Below are 15,393 nucleotides of genomic sequence, written 5' to 3'. Positions count from 1 at the left end.
TAACCTCCACTTGCACTGAAGGCTTTTGTCTTTGGAGCTAATTTCCCTTCCATTTCTAATGACTGCTTACTTAGTAAACTGATACACTGATGAGCTGATTTTAACAACCTTTATTTTAATCTTTAAATTTTTTATTGTTATGTTAATCACCATACATTACATCATTAGTTTTTGATGTAGTGTTCCATGATTCGTTGTTTGTGCATAACACCCAGTGCTCCACACAGAATGTGCCCTCTTTAATACCCATCACCAGGCTAACCCATCCCCCCACCCCCCTCCCCTCTAGAATCCTCAGTTTGTTTTTCAGAGTCCATCGTCTCTCATGGTTCGTCTCCCCCTCCGATTTACTTGCCTTCATTCTTCCCCTTCTGCTATCTTTTTTTTTTCTTAACATATATTGCATTATTTGTTTCAGAGGTACAGATCTGTGATTCAACAGTCTTGCACAATTCACAGTGCTCACCATAGCACATACCCTCCCCACTGTCTATCACCCAGCCACCCCATCCCTCCCACCCCCCACCACTCCAGCAACCCTCAGTTTCTTTCCTGAGATTGAGAATCCTCATATCACTGAGGTCATATGATAAATGTCTTTCTCTGATTGACTTATTTCACTCAGCATAACACCCTCCAGTTCCATCCACGTCATTGCAAATGGCAAGATCTCATTCCTTTTGATGGCTGCATAATATTCCATTGTGTATATATACTTAACAACCTTTATTTTAGAGCTAGTGTTACATGCTTTTTATGGGGGATAGAAATGTAGCAGAGAGAGTGAACCTGGTGCAGCGGGAAATACACAGGCTTTGGGACCCATCAGAAAACAAGATAATCAAAGAACCACCTGCGCCACTTTATTGTGGACGTGACCTGCAGCCTGTGACCTGAGCTCTCTGAGACTTAGTAAAATGATGGGAATAGCAGCCATCACACTGACCTCACAGCCTTAAGTGCCCGGAACGTCTTTGAAAATGGTGAAGTTCTAAACACATATTTGTTATTTCCAGATCCCAGTGCCTTTTCCAAAGAAAGCTTTATTGAGATAAAACTCACATACTGTCCATTTCATCAGTTTGAAGTGTACAAGTCAATGGTTTTTAGTATATTTACAGAGCTGTTCATCAATCGTTTCAGAATATCTCTATCATCTCAAAAAAAAAACTGCATACCCTTTAGCTACCACCTCCCTATCCTCCACCATTGCCTTCTTAATTTTTACTTTGCCTTTATTTACAGAGACTCTAGGACAATTTTTTAAATTACATTAAGTAAAAATAAGATGACTCGGGTGGCTCAGTCACTGGGCATCTGCCTTTGGCTCAGGTCATGATCCCAGGGTCCAGGGATCGAGCCCCAAGTTGAGCACCCTGCTCGGTGGGGAGCCTGCTTCTCCCTCTCCCACTCCCCCTGCTTGTGTTCTCTCTCTCGCTATCTCTCTCTGTCAAATAAATACATAAAATCTTAAAAAATAATAAGATGACTCGTGCACGGCAGGATGAGGGATGGGGAGCTAAGTGTTAACAAATGGTATTACTAGGAAGATTATAATTCTATTTGAAGAAGGAGAAAGCTGAGTCCTCATGCTTACCATGGAAGCCCTGCTGCCATGAGGCAGCTCACTGCGGTGGGGCAGACCTGGGGGAGGGCTGGGGAGGAAGCAGCGAGCTGATGCTGATGCACAGAAGGTGGATGGGGCCTTGCCCCCTTACTCAGGAGCGTGGGGTTCCAAATCCAGGGAAATCCATGGTATCAGGAAGCTGCTTTTACTTTTCCCTAACTTTCCAAATAGGAGTTTGACTTCAGGCATCAGAGCAATGAAGGAAGGAGGGAGGAAGAGCCATTCCTGGACCCCTCTACTTCCTGTATAACCCGAATGTTAAGTGGAGGTGTTGAGGCAGGGTCACAGTCTGTATATGGTGTCGACTGGAAAAAAGGAACTCAATACTGGCCTCCTCTTTGTTCCAGGTCGCCAGATCCCACCCTTGGACCCTCATGAAAATGGAAACAGTGGAGCAATCAAACTTGGGAAGCCAGCCACGCAAGCCAGCCGGCGGTGCTGCTGACCCGTGGGCCATGGTCCGCTGTACTTGAAGAAGCCAGAGCCAACCTCCCATTCTTGGCAGGCTGGCAACCCCGCATAGGGAGAAGAGAGATGCTGGCTTGGCATCCTGGAAGACCTGAAGCGATGGGGCAGGAAATGTCCCTGGAAAAGGCTTTTAGAAAACTCCAGAAAAATCCGCCATACTACCACAAAATGGCCTTTGGTGTATGAAATGCACATGAGAGGAAACAGATGTTAGGTAATAAGTACAGTTGAGTTTTTTGTTGTTGTTAAAAACCCTAAAATATTCTTCAATTTGTACAGCCGTCTCACTGGCTTATCTGTGTGTGAGATTCTGAGGTGGCCTTCCCTTCTGACTTCCTGGGTTCCTCAGCCCAATTTCAGCAAGTTCCACGGTGCTATGGCCTGTGTTACCTGGCCAGACTTCACTGAAAGTTTAATTTCATTTCATTCCATTTACCTTTCAGTGGAGTGTAATTGGATCATCACTCAAGCTAGAGACTTGAGCCATTATGAAAGTGGAGAAAGATGTATTAGAAACTGTTGTCCACATCTCTGACTTATACTTGATGCCTGTTTTTGTAAGTTTTAGTCATATATAAACAAACCAAATCTGACTAAGATAGTTCATGCAGTTTGGGGGTTAGGAGGCCTAGTTTGAAAGAGTCATTTGAGTAGTTACTGCATAAACGGTGACAGATGTAGGGTATAAATATTTTCCAGAGACTGCCTGGGATGCATCATCTCCACAGTAATAAATTCCCACTCTCTTACAGAAGATTAATTCACGGAGTAGGGTTTTACTAAGATAGTATGTCATGGTGTCATATCCAGGGGGAAAACTAACCGGAGGATGTCTGAGTCTAAATCATAGGGCAAATTTCTAATACTATCAATCAGTAGGTTACAGGAAAGCCAGCCAGAGGAAGCACCTTAAGATTTGAGACCCCCCCCCCCAATTACAAAACTGGAGAAAGTGTTTTAGAAGATGCCAAGCTTGGGCAGCTGGGAGTTAGGACTCACCAGAGGTCCAACCCTGGAATGCCCGTTAGTTAGCTGAGAGCAGGCTTTCATAAAACCTTCCTTTCTAGATTCCCTGTCTGCTCAATTGATGAAAGATGTCTGAATCCAATGGAAGGAAAGGGAAAGAAGGCACAGAAGGGAAGAAAAGCTATTTCCACTAGAAATCCAAATCTTATTACCGTTCTAACTTCCATAAATACCTGGGATCAAGAAGCAGTTGGTTTCCTATTAAGGCTTATATTGGGAGGAAATTCTTAAAGGGCGTTTGGATCCGGGCCTTCGGTGGGGACTAGGAAACTCAAGACTGGCTGGACCCAGGAATGGTTAATCAGGCAGCGGGGTAATAGGGCCAGCCAGTACCTTTTCGGCTAGCAACATTCAAGGCCCAGCAAACATTAATAGAAAACCTATAACATGAAAGCCAGGAGAGAGATGGTCAGCCAACAAAAGACCTCAAGACCCCAGTAACTCAGTGTGAGCTGGTTCCTCGGAGGCCTGTCATGGCTCTGCCCACCCTGCTCTGGACAGGTAGAGACAGTGAGATCACCGTCAACGAAAAGCAAGGGTCCTTGAGAGAGTCACGGCCAAGTTTATACTCCTTTATGGGGACTGCAATCAAGAAAACAGGTGGAAATCACAGATTTAGGGTTTGCTTTTTTCTAGAAAAACTCAACAATATGCTGTCAATTGGCTATCGCCACTGCTTCACTCAGCTTGCAAGAATAGTTTGACAATCTTAGGATGTGCAGGCCAGAAGCACTTATTTTTGGTTCGAGACTGCCTCTTAGCTCTCCGAGACTGGCACTCAAAAACTGCTAGCAAGTGGCATTTGGAAGTCTTGGCAGAGCCCTTGCCAGGCTTTTTAGGGTTTTCTCCACATTGTCAACTTTACTAGTAGCCAGCATGATTCTGCTTGCGGGCCAAGTGATGATCATGCCTCTTCTAAAAGTTAAAAAATTGGGGCTGCAAATTGAATGACCTCTTTCCAGGGGGCATGAAGGCTCGTTGTGGAACCTTTCCTCCCCCAGCTGTCCCTGAGAACCTTGGTCTATCTCTAGACAGCTGCTCAGGTTGCCCAGCTAAGGCAGTCCACGTCCCCGTGGGGTTCCAAGCCCTGGGCGGGGTCTTTAGTGGTTGCATCTTGCATGAAAGAGCTGATGTTAATCACGTGGAGTGAGCAACCCACAAATGAGCCCATGGTCTTATTTCAGAAGCACATTGAGGATGTGAACTACTCTTTTACCTTTCTGTACTGCCTTAATTCTTCCAGTCAGTCAGATGACAGTATGTATGTAATCACTACTCGGAGCAACTGGGGAAAGAGTACACAGCACTTGGGCACACATGCATTCGTATAAACATGGAGTCTCCTCTGCAGATAGACGCTCTAGCCTTGTCCTCAATGAAGCTTTCTTTCTTCCCTTATTTTGCCTTGCAATGACTTTCTGGCTGTTCTGATTGTTGAACTCTAACCATGTAATATCGTGTAAAAGCCTGGAAATGACTATTGCTCCAAACTGTCAAGTAGTTTCATGTGATGTAAATCCTTCACATAATTTTCCAAACTTTGCTTTTTTCCCCTCCATTTTCTTTCCTTCCATGGGCATGTATATGTGTAAATATGATTTTGTGTTTGTGACACCGACACGTAATCCATTTCGCTGGCTGAGTCTGGCTCGTGCCTGTGTGTTGTACCGTGTAGGCCTGGGTTCTCATAGGGGTCATTTCCCTGTGGGACTCCCTAAGGCGGCGCTGGAGTCGTGCACACATTTTAGGTCGGTACATAATTGACTTGCCATTTTATACTTGAAATGGTACATCAGGGTGCTCAAGATGACGTTACCTTGCAGGCTAGAGAAGGTTGAAGACCTAAAACTAACTTTTAGCCAACGGAAGGGCTGTGCCCCCAGGAGAACTGAATTCATTTGCCGAGGGAGGTTTGGATGATGGAGGTATTTCCTGGATGGTCAAGGACTACGGCGTCCGCTGGCTGAGGCCGAGCTCCTCTTACAGGAGTCCACTTGCTGCAATGTTCGCAGCCAGTCGAATTACAAGCTGGCTTCTAAACTAAAGGGCTCTGAGCTGTATTCAGATCCATTCAGCATCGGGTCTACTTTTTCAGCCATCACTGTTGAAAGCAGACCCAGTGATCCAGTGTCAGTGCTCTGTCGTGTAAACCGTTCCTTTTTCTTGTGTTTCTGTAAAGGGCTTCTGGCTGGGCTGGACCCAGTTCTCACATATAGAAGATGCTGCTGCAGACAATTAGGACCTTTCCACCTTGTATTCTATAGTAAGGCACTGCCCTCAACATCACCCAATTGTATATGTTATTTGGGGTTTAACACACACTGATTCATACTAATAAATATTGTAAGTTTTACCAAGTTTGTCTTTTTCTTATAATGTTCAGTAGGATCATTTTTTTTAAAAAATCACAATTACCTCAGAATAAAGCATGGTGATTCCCCAGAGATATTTGGGTACCGGTACCTACAAAGACATGTGTAGGGGGTGTTCACTGGCACTGTTTGCAATAGCAAAATGTCTTCCCCTAAGGAAATCAGTAATAAAATGTGGCACAACCACATGATGAAAACTATAGGCCAATTAAAATGAACGCAAGATCTCTCGTGAACCAACCACATATCTCAAAACAGAATGTGGTGTGCAGGGCTACATACTGCACACCCCCAAGGGAGCCACTCTCCTAGTGGCCTGTGTGAACGGAACCTCAGGAGTTAATGCAGTGCACAGCCTGAGCAACAGAGCTGTGGCCTGAACGAGTGAATAAGGCAAGTTAAAGAAGTACAAATGCATACAAATTCACACAAAAACAATCATGTATGTTGTTTGTGAACATGTGTGTGTAGAAATAAAGGAGGAATTAGAAAGCAAAACATCAACTTCATGATAGTCCTCACCTCTGGGGAGGCAGCAAGTAGACAGGATCAGGGAGGGGAACAAAGGACATTTAACTGGCAGTAATTTCTATTAATTTTATGATAGAAAAATCTGAAGCCAATATGACAAAATGATAGCATTTGGTAATTTCAAGGTATGTGCTTTATTAGTCAATGCATTTTGCTATATTAAGTTATTTGAAAGAGAGGCCATGGAAACAAGAAGCAATGAAGGATGAAGCTGACTTCGTAAATGTGCTAGAAAGAATCGTAAGTGTAATTGCCAACTTAATTCTCTCAGTAAATTTTACGAGGCTGACTTAGGCCCATCCTTTCATCATCCCAGCTGCCCCCCGCCTGCCCACTGACACACACAGACTTCCTCTTCATGCCTGTGCATCTTGTACTTTGTGTGCAAAGCACTGTTTGATGTGTTAGTGGACATGGAGTGCGAAGAGGGAGGAAGGCAGTGCCTCATGTACTCAGCATTCAAGTCCCTCCCTTGCTCTGGGAAGCTGCTTGCTATATGTAATCAAACAAGAAACAAAATAAAAACCACCCTCACCAAGAGACCCGGTGTTCCAGTTTTGTGAGAAAATAAGCCTCTCTTTTGCATTTCCTAGGAAGTGGTTACCCATTTATGGCAATGTGGGGAAATGTTTTAGAACAGCCCAATGGATTGTTGGATTTAGCCAGCAAATGTGCAGCCCAGCCTTCTTTGTCAATAGCATTCTATACAGACGGCCCTGCCTCTCCTGCGTCCATCAGTCCTGCTTCGTCCCAGCCTGGGGGTTTCTTTCACAGGAGCCAGGGTCTGAGGAGTTGTGCACTAAGGCACCTTACACGTTTTTACAAAACAACTGGTTGACTTACGGACTCTGGAGAACAAGGGCAGAAAGTCCTTGGCTTGACCACCGAGGACTGCCTGTGGCTGTTCTAAGTAGTCATTAAACATTTCCTGCTCAGCAAGTGTTGTCCCAAGAGTGAGGCTTGAGGTTAGAAGAGGAGGGAGATCTCATCCTAATTTCATGAGCATCTGTCTCCAGGAGCGTCTTCTCTGAAGTTTCGAGACTACAGCCCCATGTGGTTCTGCTGGCTTCTTGTACGTCCATGAAGCTCCCTCTTCTCCTTCATTCCAGTGTTTATGGAGACACCAGACCGATAATACCAAGCATTGGCAGGCATCCTGAAGATGGGTGCTCTTGTACATGCCTGTCAGAGTGCAAATCCACAGTCTTTCTAGAAAGTGGTTTGATAATGTGTATCTGAGACATTTGAAAAGACTATATTCTATGACCCACGAATCCTGTTTTTCTATTTGTAGGATTTAAGTGTATGTGCTTTTGTGTTTGTGTGTATGTACATGTGTGTGTGTATATATGCGTATATATGTATGTGTTATACGTATAACATACATACACATTACCTATTACTGAATACGTATTCATCTAAAACTTAGTGTCTGAAAACCATAAACACCTATATCTTACGGTCTCTGTGGGCAGGATTTGGTAACAGCTTAGCTGGGTGGTTCCGGTGCGAGGTCCTTAACAGGGGAATTGGGGATGTCGGCCGGGGCTGCAACGTCTGAAGCCTTGACTGCCTCCCTCACAGGCCTCTTGGCAGGATGCCCCATTTCCTTGCCAGGGGGGCCTCTCCGTACACTGCTCAAGTGACCTCATGTCGTGAGAGCTGGCTAACGCAGATTTATTAATTAGTGAGACGCACATACTAAGGTGTTTGTCCTGGTATCATTTATAATAATGAAAGCATGGGATAATCCAAATAATCTGTGATTGGAAATTAAATAAAAATTAAAAAATAAATTAAATTAAAAAATAAATAAATAAATTATAATAGAACCACAAAATAGAATACCGTAATCATTAAAAATGACAGTATTCAAAATCAGTATATGGCCACCAGAGTCAGAGGTATGAAAATGTACTCTTTTCTTTTTCTGCCATATCTTCATTTCTACCTTGAGCCCCCTTTCTGTGTAATGTGGAAAGCTGGATGTGGTCGCCCAGCTAGTTTGACCTCATCGACTCAGTAGCTTCCATCACTGTGGGCTTCAGTGTACTCTCAGGATCGAACCCTCATTTTCTCCCAGGGGTGGCTGAAAGGGTGGCCAGAAAGCACTGGAGCTTCTGGAGGGCCGCTGTCGTGTTCCTGGGTCTCACTGTCTGGCCCACACAGTGGTCTCTCTCTGTCTCCCTTGTCTTGTGCACCTAGCCCCCTCAACTCTGCTTCTGCACCCCATATAAAGCTTCTGGGAAGATTTTGTATGGAAGCATGAGCTCCTCTGGGGTCCTCAGAGACTGGTAGGGCAACAGCCTGGGCTGGAGTGGGGGGCTCTGTCAGCAGAGGGTTCCCTCTATTGCTGGGGTTCTGTTGCTGGGGTTCCCTGATGATAGCCTGGGGTGGGGTGCAGTTCTCATTCCTCTTTCTGGGAGGCTGGTGGGAAGCTGGTGCTGGGCCCACCTTACTCAGATTGTGTCCGCATGTGAGCTCTCTCCACCTGTCCATTGCTCCCTACCCGTAGCCCAGTGGGTGTAGGAGTGAGGAGAGGCAGGCTATGCTTCATACTATGTCAGGGCTTGCCTTTTTGAGTTCCAAAATCCTCTGCTCATGTGAAGACTTTATTGCCCTGACTGGGGCACTTTTGAGAGTGAAGGGGATGCTGTTAATATCAATCTGGGACAACAGGATGAAGTTGGAGAGTCTCAGGCACGCTAGGACACGTGGTCATTCTGGTCCAGCTTCTGACCCATCTAGCAAGGTGGAAGGTGGCGTTGGAGAGGTGGGGCAGGAAACTCGGGAGTTCCTGGATAAGTATCTCATCACAGCTGTCTTGGTAAATTCATCCATCCATCCATCCATCCATCCATCCATCCATCCAAGAAGTATTTGTCGAGGGCTACTGTGAGCCAGTGCTGAATGAGCCCTCCATACTCCATCAGACGTATGCAATTTCCAAGCTTACAAAGGAAGAAACAAATATAAGGGAAAGGACGAAAGAACCAAGAATGGCAGGAATGAGAAGGAGACGTTCCTTTAAGGGTAGAAAGGGCAGCTTGACTGGGAGGGGCCCGGTGACCACAGGGCTAGGAATCAGCCCACCCCTTACTCATTGTAAGATCCTGAACAAGTTCCTTGGTTTCTGTGAGCCTCAGTTTTCACCTGTCAAATGGGGGTAGTGCCCACATCACAGGTTTGATGTCAATATTAAGTGACACTGTTGTATAAGGTGCTTAGTCAGACCACCTCGTGGCCACGGTTAGCCATTGGCTTCGACATTTGCCCTGGATTTGTGAAGTGACCTAGTTGCCACTTTCTTATTTTTCTTCCTTTCCCTGGAGGAATGTGGTATAGAGATTAAGATCAAGAAATCTAGGGGCGCCTGGGTGGCTCAGTCGGTTAAGCGTCTGCCTTCGGCTCAGGGCATGATCCCAGGGTCCTGGGATGGAGCCCCCGTGTCAGGCTCCCTGCTCAGGGAGGAGTCTCCTTCTCCCTCTCCCTCTGCCCTTCCCCCAGTTTGTGCTCGTGAGTGCATGCACACATTCTCTCTCAAATAAATAAATAAAATCTTAAAAAAAAAAAGAAAAGAAATCCAGTGTCAGTCCACCTGAGTCCGACACCGCAGCTCTGTATTTTGCTGGCAGTCGGATGTTTGGCAGATTAATGTCTCTAAGCCCCAGTTTCCTTGTATGTAAAATGCAGAAAATAATTCCTCCCCAGTTCTGGAATCCGAAGAGCTCCATGACTGGAGAGGTTTTTCCTGTGTTTTGCATGGACTCATTTGGAGTAAAACTAGATCTGAGCTGATCCGATGATGTTTACAGTCATTATTTCTCCAACCAGGGGTGAATATCTGCACCGTTAGCTGCAGAAATACTCTGGTGTTTGCTTCTAGGATCCCACCCCTGACTCTGCCGGGTGTCCGTAACAGAGGCACTGCGTTACTTTTATAAAATCCAAACAAAATTCGGAATTCTGCAGACACCTGCTCCCAGGTGTCATCTAAGGTACCAGGAGCTCGTCATAGCACTTCCCTCGCAGGTGTGTCCTGAGAATGGAGGGCGAGCGGGTGCCAAGAGCCCTTCCCGCGTGGGAGCTCCAGGCAGCTGCTGTTTATGTGGACGGCAACCCGAACCAAGGCTCCTGAGCGGGGCCGCGCCGCTCTCACCCTGCGGAAAGCACTTCTTATCATCCTGGCACCAACAAAAGTGCAGAACCAGGAACAGCTAACATGAATACAGCCACTTGCTATGTGCCGGGCACTGTCCCAGGCATTTTACAGCACATTGCCTCTTTTTATTTTCACCACCCTCTTTGTTGTTACCCTATTACTCCATCACTAGTATTACATCCATTCTACAGATGAAGAAACCAAGGCACAGGAGGTTAAGTAAATTGCCCAAGACCAGAGATTAGTAAGAGAGACAGAAGGCAAACATTAGCTGCTCTTATTCTTTCCTCTTCTTTTTCTTTTTTTATTTAAAAGAAAAAACCCGAAAGAGCTTTTTTGAGGTATAATAGACATATTACATCAGTTCCTGGTATACAGCATAACGGTTCATTATTTATATCTATTCTGAAATGATCACCACAATAAGTTCACTTAACATCCACCACTACCCCTAGTTACAGGTTTTTTTCCTTGTAATGAGACCTTCGAAAATCTATTCTCTTAGCGACCTTTTTCTTCCCCCTAAGATTTTATTTATTTATTTGAGAGAGAGAAAGAGAGCACAAGTCGGGGAGGAAGGGCAGAGAGGGGGGAGAAGCAGACTCCTCGCTGGGCAGGGAGCTCCATCCCAGGACCCTGAGATCCGGACCGGAGCCAAAGGCAGACACTTAACCAACGGAGCCCCCCAGGCTCCCCCTCTTAGCAACTTTCAAATTTATGATCCAGTTTTATAAACTATAGTCACCATGTTGTACATGATGTGCTCTGGACTTACTTCTTTTATAACTGGGATTTTGTAGCTTTTCACCCCCTTCTGTTTTCTCCTTTCTTTGCTCTCATTATAAGCTCTGTAAATACAAAGGCACGAAGGAAAGGAGATCTACCTTCACTGAATACTTGCCGCGAGCTAAATACTTTCAAGTTGTATCTCATTTCAGCCGTAAAACGAATCTGGGGGCGAGGATGCACTGTTATTCTCATCTGTGCGGAAGGAGCACGGGGCGCTTCACTGACTCTCAATCTCGTGGTTACTGGCAGGGTAACCTCCATCCCCGCTGAGGCCCAGCTCTCCGGAGGAAGCGGGGGCTGGGCAGCTCAGGGTTAAGCAGTTCAGGCCAGAAGGGCCGATTCACTCCATTAGCGAGATTTGCTGGTTCCAAGGAACTATTATCTGGTCCCAAAGTGCAGGTGTGACTCTCCTTGACACCCCCCTCCCCCCCGCTCTGGCAGCTTGATTGATCTTTTCCATATCCCTGACCTCGATGTTGACACCATTTGCTCAGCCCTGACCGAAGTCCTTAACTGGCTTTTTGAAATTGCGCGGGCATCATGGTCCCGCAATTTTGATGCGGCAGGGCCCGAGGCCCTGAAAATGCTCCTGAGAACCCAGTGCCAAACCCATGTCCCCAAGCGGGCCTGGGTGACCCGAGAGCGGCCAGCCTCATCTGCTCTCCTTCACCTCGCATTTTCTCTTGATGGGTACCTAATTCCCTCTCCTTTCCTCGTCCTTTGGAAAAGGATCCCAACTCTCTTCTAAAGCATGTCCCATGCTTTTTCTTTCTTCCATCTTAAAGTCCTCCTGCGCTGCTTCCCACCTGTTATCAACTTACATATACCCATAAACCTTCTCTAGAGGTGATCGGCTGCCCGCCATTTCCTCCCCCCTCAAGCTCCTCTCTCTCTCCTCCACACTAATGAAATCCTTAAAAGAGAATCTTGATCTTCAATTCATTCACTCGTCACCTGAATTTAGAATTGGGCCGCTATCCCTCATCCTGCACTTCCAAAGGGATATATATATGGAGGGACCACCTACATATTTGCCTCTCTCTCCTCATTCTCCCTGCATCCCTGTAGGAACTTGAGGGTGTGGACCTCCCCCTCTGCAGTTCCTCCTTCTCTGGCCTGGGCTCTACGCTTCCCTTAACTTCTTTCACGCACCTGTTCATTTCCCTTTGCTCAATCTTCTTGGACTCCTAGCTGCTTAAGTGCAGGTGGCCCCTGCAAATGGGCTCCCGATTCCGCTCAGTTGATCCCCCCTTTTTATGATCTCATCCAATTTGATGATTTCGACTATTGCTTCTAGGTGTTTGACTTCCAAACTGTGGTCTGGCCTGGCTTCTTTCAGGAGATGGGAACTTGTTTGCCAGCCACCAGGAGGGTGCACACATGGGCGCCCCGCTCCAGGTGCCGACACCCTGTTGGGTCCTCGCAGAGCCTCCTCCACCTGATCACCTGTCGCTGCCCGCCCTGCAGTCCTTCGGTGGCTCAGACTTCAAATGTGAGAGTCCGTGAAGCTTCCCCTAGGTGTTTGTCAAATGATGGAAATTCTATTCCTGGAATTTCTTGAACCTTTTTAACCCTCTTTCCCCTCTCCAAGTGTAGGCTTTTGATATATTCTCTCTTAACTATTGCAATGGCTCCTTAGCAGATCTCTGAGGTCTGTCTTTGGCCCGCAAGTCTGTCGTTGAGATGCTGAATTGCCTAAAGTACAGATCAGATTATGGCATCTCCTCAAAACTTTCTGTGACGCCCTACTGCAAATGCAATGAAATTCCGAGTCTGTGACATGTGCTGAAATATCCCTCTCATTTGGACCTGGCCTCTGTCTCTCCCCAGCACGGGCTGGGGCCCGCCCCCTCCCACCCCCTCCCACCTCCCTAAGTGGTTGCACCGTGGCTCTCCACCCTGGAAGGCCAGCCCCATCTGCTCCCCTCTCCTGGCTTCTAGGAGCTTTCTCGGTCTCCCCCAGGGGGAGTAACAGCCCTTCTTCTAATCTCTGTAGAGTTTGAGGTAGCAGGTTAGCCTATAAGTTAAAGTCAGTGTCTACTCTAGGTAGTACATTTTTCGCTCAACACGATGAGTCTAGAATTAAATTGTCATTTTAATGCTCTATACTCAGTTAATTAGGTATTACCTCAGAGGGTCAAGAAAGAAGAGAAACTCAATGGAATAGTACTCAGCCATCAGAAAAATGAAATCTTGCCATTTGCAACGATGTGGATGGAGCTAGAGGTTATTATGCTGAGCGAAAGAAGTCAATCAGAGAAAGACATGTATCATATGATCTCACTCATATGTGGAATTTAAGAAACAAAAGAGAGGATCATAGGGGAAAGGAGGGAAAAATAAGAGACTTATTTTATTTACTATTAAGAGACTCAACTCTAGGGAACAAACTGAGGGTTGCTGGAGGGGAGGCGGGTGGGGGGATGGAGTAACTGGGTGATGGTCATTAAGGAGGGCACGTGGTGTAATTAGCACTGGGTGTTATATGCAACTGATGAATCACTGAACTCTACCTCTGAAACCAATGATACACTATATGTTAATTAACTGAATTTAAATAAGATTTTTAAAAATTAAAAAAAAAAAAGAAAGAAGAGAAACTCACAGGCAAGTTTTCCTTGAGTGTTTGGTACATTGCACACCAGGCCAAAGACTGGAGAGGCCAAGGAAATCTCTCTTATCTTTAAGAAGCTTACACATGGATTAAGCAGGATTTATGGATTTGTGCCATGTGACATCATTTCACTCAATGGGTGGTGTTGACAGGAAAGGCTGGGTGGCCAGGATGAAGTGTGGGGGTGTGACATTTTAATTCTTTTTTGGTTTAAACATTTATTTTCCGGGTTTTGATTTTGTACCTGGTATGGATGGTTTGGAAAAGTCTTACAGGAATAGTTTCTTTTACCACTCTCCTGTTTCTTTATTCAGAGGTCAAGGTAGGGGTGGTGGTCTGCCAGATCCTAATAAAGATAATTTTAGCAAAAAGTTTTTTTAAGTTAACTTTTTTCATGTAAACCTTCTTCAATGGCTTCTTATTATGCATGCTGTAATCCATTCATGCCTTTATCCATCCAGTCACTAAGTGGCTATGGAATGCCACACTCACTTATGATGAGGATGAGCTTGGGTCCTTCCCAGGAAGGTCACTGTTGTGACCCTGAGCATCAAAGCCACAATTCACGTGCCAAGAGATGTTCAATGGGAACTGTTGCTTTGCTCTGCTGCACTGTGGGTACTATTCATCCAGCTACACTCTGGAGTCTGCTAACCCGCTTGTCTTTAGCAGGTGGGTATTGGGAGAGTAAAGGAACCAAGGGCAAAGAGCAAAGTCCTTGCACTAGGTGTTGAGGAGCTTGGGTCATATGCATTTTTAAAATTTCTGTAGCAACCTATTGATATTAAAACCATCGAACTGACAACTCACCTGAATCTTACCAAAGCATCTCCAAACAGACTTTTCTAGTAAATATTCACACAGGAGAGCTTTAGATGTTATACCAGAAGTCTTTCCAATGACAAAAATGTTGGAGGTTAAATATTAGGACAAAGGGACTGAGTAAAGTCAATAGTCCACTCTTTCTTGAGCAAAACATAGATATCACTGTGCCTAGAGCTGATGAGGAATGAATGGGGTACCCAGAGAGCCAGGTACAAGGGCATGAGATCCCTACTTTAGATAAAATGCTGATTGTTCATGACAAATCCTCCACGTGACAGTCATTTGGAGGTAGAAAAGAAGAGCATTCACTTGGAATTAAAAAAAAAAATAAAGTTCTTTCCCATTAAAAATGTCCATTCTTGACATTTTGAATAATCTAGAAAAATAGAAGGAATCGTAAGCGATTTATCAATCTACCTTGCCATTCAAAGCACTTAGAATGTTTTTTTAAAAAAAGATTTTATTTTTTTATGTAATCTCTACACCCATTGTGGAACTTGAACCCACAACCCTGAGATCAAGAGTCACATACTCCACCGACTGAGTCAGCCAGGTGCCCCCAAAGCACTTAGGATGTTTTAGGAGTTTTGCTAGTGTTTGTTACTATGACACTGAAAAACTAGGTAAAAAATAATTTTCTAACAGATGTTCAAATGGGATTTATGGCTCTATTTATTTTACATGAGCCCACAGCAACATCTTTCAGATTTGGGTGATGTTCTAAAGGAAAGTAGGATCTGGTGGGTGAACCTAGTAAAACCCAATGGAAACTAAATCTACTCTGTAATGACTTGCCCACCTGATTGTTTTCTGATCTCTTTCGCAAAACATACTTAAATAGCAGTCACATCAATGACAAAAAAATAGGATGGAAACATCAAATGTAGATAACTTTACACTCAGAGCAATCAGTGCTGAAATGAAGGCTTCTATGAAGATAAGCATTCTTATATTTTAGTGGTGAGCACACAACCATGCT

At 45.2% G+C, this 15,393-nt stretch overlaps 1 protein-coding gene across 1 annotated transcript in view; it reads left to right on the top strand.

Moving 5' to 3' along the window:
* Window positions 1-5,474, top strand: part of RAB31 (RAB31, member RAS oncogene family) — a 133,650-nt gene extending 128,176 nt beyond the window's left edge. Inside the window, exon 7 of the mRNA XM_027576517.2 lies at window positions 1,975-5,474. Within this exon, the coding sequence (XP_027432318.1) occupies window positions 1,975-2,072 (98 nt within the window). The 3' untranslated portion in view covers window positions 2,073-5,474. The remainder of the gene's footprint in view (window positions 1-1,974) is intronic.
* The last annotated feature ends 9,919 nt before the right edge of the window (window positions 5,475-15,393 follow it).

Source organism: Zalophus californianus, chromosome 14, assembly GCF_009762305.2.
Source record: "Zalophus californianus isolate mZalCal1 chromosome 14, mZalCal1.pri.v2, whole genome shotgun sequence".
Taxonomy (NCBI): Eukaryota; Metazoa; Chordata; class Mammalia; order Carnivora; family Otariidae; genus Zalophus; species Zalophus californianus.
The sequence above is the reverse complement of the archived record's forward strand: the minus strand, read 5'-3'. Positions and strand labels throughout refer to the sequence as shown.